At 37.4% G+C, this 7,437-nt stretch overlaps 1 protein-coding gene across 1 annotated transcript in view; it reads right to left on the bottom strand.

Moving 5' to 3' along the window:
* Positions 1-3,814: 3,814 nt before the first annotated feature.
* The window catches only part of LOC129240718 (myb-like protein A), an 87,984-nt gene continuing 84,361 nt past the window's right edge, over positions 3,815-7,437 (bottom strand). The window contains exon 4 of the mRNA XM_054876688.1: positions 3,815-4,135. Coding sequence (XP_054732663.1) covers positions 3,815-4,135 — 321 coding nt within the window. The remainder of the gene's footprint in view (positions 4,136-7,437) is intronic.

Here is a 7,437-nt window from a genome sequence, read left to right as displayed (position 1 = left end):
TAATAAAAGTGATATCCTCTCGGAAAAGCCACTTTTTATTTCAGAGCAAATTCTAAAGAAAAAGTGCTAAAAAACATAGAAATGAAAGCTTTCGCCAAAAAAGTTAACGGGCAATACTGTTCTGCTGTCTTAACCATTGTATAGAAATACAAGTGAAAACACTCTTCTTTTTCCTATTTTGTGATAGGCACCCTTAGTGTATCAAAGTAAAGTGTGTGATGGCGTAAGTGCTTGGTAATTTTGCTTGAGCCTATTGGCGGGGTTGCTATGCCAAATTAGAATTTTTGTGGTAACATTAAAAACGATATAATATCGACAAAAAAAAAAACAAAATAATATATTTTACTTGGAAAATGTACGATAACAAATATATTTAATATATTACCTAGCTATAATAATGCTTTTAATTGAGAAATCTCTGAATTTTTACGTAATTTTTTATACATTTTGATACGATTCTCTATGATATTTGATCATTATTTATGAATTCATGTTATATAAAAAAGCGTTTTGAGATCAGTTGATCTCAGCTGTGACCAATTTTTGATAACCAGCTCAGAGTAATTTTACTTATGGATCTGTAGAATGGTCTTGACTTTTGCATCTTTCAATGTGCCTTAAGGTAAATACAGCGTCCGGCACTCGAAGTTTAACCAATTAAAAAGGCCATAAATTTGGTTTGGAATATTACTTTTATTCAATTCAAAGTAAAAAATGTGTGAAAATAATAATAAATTAAGAATCAATTTACTTTTGCCCGATATGACCACCTTTTGCCTTGACTATAGCCTTGAGACGGTCAGAAACGAATCGCAAGCTGCCCGAATATGACTTCCAAGTATTATGGCCCACTCGCGAACAATGGTTTTTTCAGCGCCTCGAGACTGGTGAATCTTTTAGTTCGGACCTGACTCTCCAAAATGGTCCAAAGCGAATAATCCACCGGATTCGCGTCTGGTGAATTTGAGAGCCATTGTTATGAAGTTCGGAACGTTGTTTTTTTAACCATTCTTAGTTCACTCGTTCTTTGTGAGATGGTGCCGAGTACTGTTGAAACGTCCATGGTGTACCACCGAAATGTTTGTCTGCCCTCGGCTGCAAGGCAACCTCCAAAATACTTTCCCGATAATAGTGCGCATTTACTTTGACGCCAGGCTCGATAAAAACGATTGGAGAGCGCCCATCCGCGGTTACAGCGGCCCAAACCATTACTTTTGGCGTGGCCAATCGATGACTCAAATTCTCATATGAACGGTGGGTCAATTGAACCCTATCGTTTTGGGAGTTTACGAATTGCTCAATTTGAAAAATTTTCTCGTCAGAAAACACAATGCTCTGAAATTGGCCGCTTTCGGCCAAGCAAAGCAACTCCTTCGCTCTCTCAAGTCTGTCTTGTTGCTGCTTTTGTGAGAGATCATACGCCTTTGGCATCTTGTAAGGCTTGATTTTAAGATCATTTTTCAGTACGCGGCGGATGATATGGTCAGATATTTTCAGTTCTTTTGCCATTTGATTGGCACTTCATCGGGGATTTCGCTCAAGTCGCTTCTTCACTTTTTGAACCATTTCACGTGACTTTGCAGTCTTTTGATCACCACCTCCATGTCGTTTCGCGATGCTACTCATTGTAACGAGTAATGGTGTGATAAACAAAAACTTTAATTACTTTATGGTGCTCGAGCTCACGAACCATCGCTGGTTGTGATTTTCCAGCCAAATACAATGCGATTACACTTTTGCGTTTGAAATTCATTACTGATTTTCTTTTTTCGCCTTTACTCTAGGCAAAATATTGCCGTGCGTTTGTAAACAATACTCTGAACTGTCGTTTAGCCAACTAACAGACAGCTGAGGCCCGTGTTGTGCGAGCGGTCTAAAGTTGGTTACACTTCGAGTGCCGGAGTAGTTATATTACGCAAATCCATAAATTTTTTGAATTTTCGATGTCATTTAGACATAATTGAGGTTATGTCCAAACAATTTTGGGCCGAGTGTAATCTTTTAAAACTTCATTTGTTTCAGGTTTATTCTCAAAGCGCGGCCCCACGAAAAATAGTAAAGAGACGTTAAATCGGACCAACTTAGTGGCCAAATTGCTGCAGATTATCGGTAATACTGCCAAGAATTGCGCTTTCAATAAATTGATTACACCGTCGGCTTTGTCGTCCGCCACACCGCCTTGTTGAAAGCACACATCGTCAATATCCAAAATCAAAAAAAAAACTCCGCTAACATATCCTAATCTCGCAATCCCTTAACAGTAAGCGAATTTGCAGCTTATCCCAATGGCATCACCAGCAACTAACAGGAAAACATTTATTGGGAGGGCCACTTCATGGGTGTGGAATAAAAATTTCTCACGGAAGTTGGTAGTACCAGCAAAGCGCATGTATTAAAGGTGGCGGCATTAGACCAACAACTATGTTTTCTACGTTTGATTGTCACAGGAAAATATTAGCAAAGTAGAAAACAAAGGATGAATTCGCCTTGTTTCTTTCTGTGCTGACAGCCACATGGACACGGCGAAAAAAAAAATCAGCTGATTTACCAACACCGCCTTTAGTAGATTCACCTTTAGTACCAAGAATTATTACGCCATTAAACACATGAAAAATCCCGTCCAATAAACGAGGAAAAATTGGAAAATGTGAAGCTCGCACACCCTAGAATACTGGGTGAACAACACACGGCTGATATATAGAACAAACCTGCATCATCCCACGTTTTTCTGCAAATTGCAAAGCTTGACTTAAACATTTTTAATTTTTTTTTTTTCACAAACATACACGTATTTTTCACACGCATTTAAACGGAAAGCTAAAGAAGAAAAAGGTGCAAGCCAATAATATTTTGAATACAAGAACAAAATTGATAATAATAAATAAAGGGTATTTCAAAACACGCGCCTAAATGTTGATTTAAAATAAAACATGGAAAATTTAGATTTTTTCAGGTTTTACTATTTTTATTCAAAATATGGGTCTTGACAATTATGTTATATGTAATAAATAAAATCATTTGGACAATTGAGCTCGTCTACAGGTAAAATCCGCCAAACTGTCGCCGTCGATTCATAAAATTCCTATTTGTTGTGAACGTCGAGTTGTTCAGCAACACTTTGCCCCACAGCAGCAATATTCTTAACAGAACGTACTGCTTTTGGGATGACAGTCCTTCATATATACTCGGCAGAACCAGTTTCTTGAAATTTGTTCACCAACCTTTCATCAAACCAGTCATTAAGATGATTATTTCTACCAAATTTCACAAATTTTGCGATATGTTGATTTAAAGGTCGACTATTTTTATAATAAATTTCAATAATTTTAACACAATCTTCTAAGTGTAAATTTGTACAACTGTCTACTTGACAAATGTCAAATATGCCATACAAAAAGGCACCGTCTAGAAATTATTCAATACTGACATCTAGGCGTCACTTTTGAAATTAAATGTAAATGCCTACAAAAAAGCATCCAATGAATAAAGTCAGCATTGGTTATAAGACAGTCGAATGTCAGAAAGTGAACAGAAAAAGAGGCCTTACTACTTCACCTTTAGTATCATCAAAAACCTTAATATTTGGAATTTTTTTATTTTCAGAGATGCAATATTTTCATGATAAATTCTTTATTGCTAAACTTTTATTTGTAATTTAATTGACATCCGTTAGCTATGCAAGCAAAACAATGGTAAAAAGGAAACTCGATCTTGAAGACCCTGTGCAATAGGGCAACAAGCAGCACACCCACAAAAAAAAAAAAACAAAACAAAGCGCAAAAGAAGAAGCACAGGCACTAACCTCATAACTCGTTCACTCCATTGTGCAGGCACATACGCCCTGTAGCCCGCCCTTGCGTGGCGCCACTTGTAGGGTGCGCCACAAAATGTGTTCTTGTTTATGGTCAACCTTATCGAAATAATCATTAGCAGTTACATTCTTATGCCAACTTCTATCTTCATTATTGTTTGCACCTAAGGTGAACTTCATCATTATGGTGCCTTTCATTATCGCCGCAATGTTGTTCAGAGGTGTCAGTGAAGCGCTTTGGGCTTTGGTTGTAGTCGGGGTGGCCAAGTAGGCAACCTGTTTCAACACGCTTACTTCGCACTCGCCAACCTGATCGGCTAAATTCTAGAATCATGGTTTAATGGCATAGTTATCGGCTATTTTTACATTTATAAGTATTTACAGGCATTGGCAGACAGACAGACACACGACTTTTTCCATTGTCCAGTGTTCGTTTAATTTTTTGTTGTTTACTTGCTGGGCTTGTTCGTTTGCTATTTGCTTTTGTGCTCCTCTGATTTTTCGCTACGAGTATTTGCTTATTATTTATGATATGTCTTTGTTTTGTTTTGTTTTCATATTCTCATATTTTCATTTCACTATTTCGATTATATTTGTATTCTAACGACTTTTATGCTCCATGTGGCTGACTACTGCCGCTTTGTGTGGATTTAGTAGTCATTCGCATTAATTAAGACTTCTATTTTAATGTATGCAAAGTCATGACCTTTAATGTGTCGAAGCAGCGGTATTTGTTATTGTTGTAATAAAACGTACTTAATTTAGGAATCAACAAGAATTCTAATTCTAATCTGATGGGCTTTTGTTGTTATCTGAACGAAAAATCAACGGATGAAACCAAATTTTGTATTAAAACTCTCAAATAATATTCGATGGGCAGTAATGAATTTAAATTTATATTCTGTCAAAAAAATACCGGGAATTGTTCAATAAAAGCAAAATAATTGTGTAATCATCAACATTTATTTGGCCGCCTTCAAAATAGGCTCCATTCGAAACAATACATATATGCCAACGATTAGTCCAATCATCAAAGCACCTTTTAAACGCGTTTGAAGAGATCTTCTTCAGTTCCTTCAGCTCCTTCAGCGAATTCTCCTTAATGGCCTCTATCGACTCAAAGCGGCGTCCGCGGAATGGCAATTCAAGTTTTGGGAAAAGGAAAAAGTCCCGCTGGGCTAGATCCGGTGAATACAGTGGTTGTTCGATGATATTTGTCGAGTTTTTGGTTATCATGTTGCAAGGTCCATGAGTTTTCTTTCCACTAATTGGGCCGTTTCCTACTCACATTCTCTCTCAAACGTCCCAATAATATTCTTTCTTTACCTTACTTTGGAACGAGTTCCGAGCGCACAACACCATGATAATCAAAGAAAACGAGTAGCATGACTTTCACTTTTGACCGACTTTGACGTGGTTTTTTGGGTTTCGGCTCATGTGGATAGCGCCATTCAGCCGCCTGTTGACTGTTGACTGTTGACTGGTTTTCATGTCAAACTCATACACCCACGTGTCATGCCCTGTTATGATACGCTGGATAAACGTTGCGTCCGAATTCACTTGCTCAAGCATGTCTTCAGCCACCTCCCTCCGATGCATTTTTTGAAAGAAATTCAACTCTCTTGGAACGAGTCGAGCAGCCACGCGTCTCATGCCCATCTGATGGTGTAAAATGTTACGAATTGATTCGTGAGACACGCTATGGTCACAAGCTACGTCCCTCAAACTTAAATGATGGTTTTCCAGCACCACTTCCTTGACTTTGTCCACGTTTTCATCCGTTGAAGACCAGATCGGGACAAATCTTTCACGACTTCTCGGGCCTCTGCAAAAGTCTTATACCACTCGTATACCCGTGTTTTTGATAAAACGCACTCGCCATAGGCTTTCTGCAACATTTTCAATGATTCAGCACACAAAATTCTTTTCAAACACACAAAATGTAAGACAAATTCTTTGTTCGATATTTATATCCCCAGTGAAAATCGCAGAGTACACCGGTTGCCTGATATAATTAAATGCCAAAAAAAGGCTAATTGACAGATCTCGCTCAAACTTTGCGACACTATAAAGGACAGTGGTACCAACATTCCAGCAAAAAAAATTGAGCACTTTTTAAATGAACAATTCCCGATATTTTTTTCATCATCATTCACAGCATTACAACACGGGGCTTTTCATAAACTCCTCCAAAGTGTTCTATTTTTTTTTTATCATGACTTTTATTCGTTTTCCGTAGAATGGGGTTGTCACGCGCCTATTGCCAAGCTTGTTGCAGATAATTTTATCCGCGTGGCAACAGCATTTACTCTGCGCCAGAATGTTAGAGTTATTCCGAGTTATTAATTTTTTTAACAGAATGTAAATATTAAACATTCTGTTAAGTGGATTAATAAGTTGCCGAACAGTAGTACGAATGGCTTTAAAGCCTCAAATCCACCATCATTAAGCAGCACCGTAATTGTTTTATTGATCTGTTAAATAGTTCTATTGTAACAACCATTTCAAACAGATGCCTACGAGCGTTTCCATTAAAAAGGGAAAGAGCGAATTTCGTGTGCTCACTAAACATTATTTTTTGCGCCAAAAAAATCATCACGCAAACCCAAAAATGTGAAAAGTGTTATAGAGATTCTTCACCATCGATTGAAAATATCCACCCAGGTTCATTTATTTTTGGTGGTTTCCTTTTTTTTTATTTATTTTTTGAACTGCAGTTCAAAAGCATTTTTGCGCCAATTCATAGCCATAGACGAAACACAAATTCATTACAATAGTCCAGAGACCAGGGCGTAGTCGAGACAGTTGACTTTTAGTGGTGCATTGAAAGCAAAAAAGCCCAACAAGATAGATATGTCGGCCACTATATTTGTGTATAATTTATTTCTAAAGGTACTAGGTTGCTCAATAAGGTTTGCGGTTCGATAGGAAACAAAATTTTACGGTTTAAAATGCACTTTATTGTTCAGTATAGTCTCCTTAAACATCAAAACACTTGATCCAACGAGATTTCAATATATGACTTCAATAACTGAAGTGAGAATCTGGAAGGGATACAAAATACACTTCCACAATTGTTATGACCTCATCATTTGATGAAAAACGTTTTCCTCGCATGCATTTTTGTGGGGCTGGAAGCAGATGAAAGTCGCTAGGGGTCAAATCTGGTGGTAGCCGCGGCTCCTCCAATAGTTTGAACTGTAATTAATGGATTTTAGCGATTGTCAAAACGCTCTTGTGAGACGGGGCATTGTCCTGATGAAAAACAATTTTTTTCTTTTGAAAAAATTGGTATTTTTACACGGATTTTTTCTTCAGCTGTTCAATAATATTCAGAACTTATTGTTTTACCAGTTTGTAGTTCATCCACAATCGAAATTCCTTTCGCATCCCAAAAAACTGATTCTAACACCTTCTTGACCGATTTCTGAGCACGAACTCGTTTTGGAGCCGAAGAGCCAGTTTTACACCACTCTTTAGCCTCTTGTTTTGATTTTGGATCATGTTGACATACCCAAGTCTCCTCCATAGTGATGAATGTACAATGTACAAAATCCACTTTATCCTTTTAAAAATGCGCTAAATGTTGCTGAGAAAGACGCATTAGAATGTGTTTTTTTTTTTCA

This window comes from Anastrepha obliqua, chromosome 3 (genome assembly GCF_027943255.1).
Source record: "Anastrepha obliqua isolate idAnaObli1 chromosome 3, idAnaObli1_1.0, whole genome shotgun sequence".
NCBI lineage: Eukaryota > Metazoa > Arthropoda > Insecta > Diptera > Tephritidae > Anastrepha > Anastrepha obliqua.
Note: the sequence above shows the minus strand (reverse complement) of the source record. Positions and strands in the feature narration are given on the sequence as shown.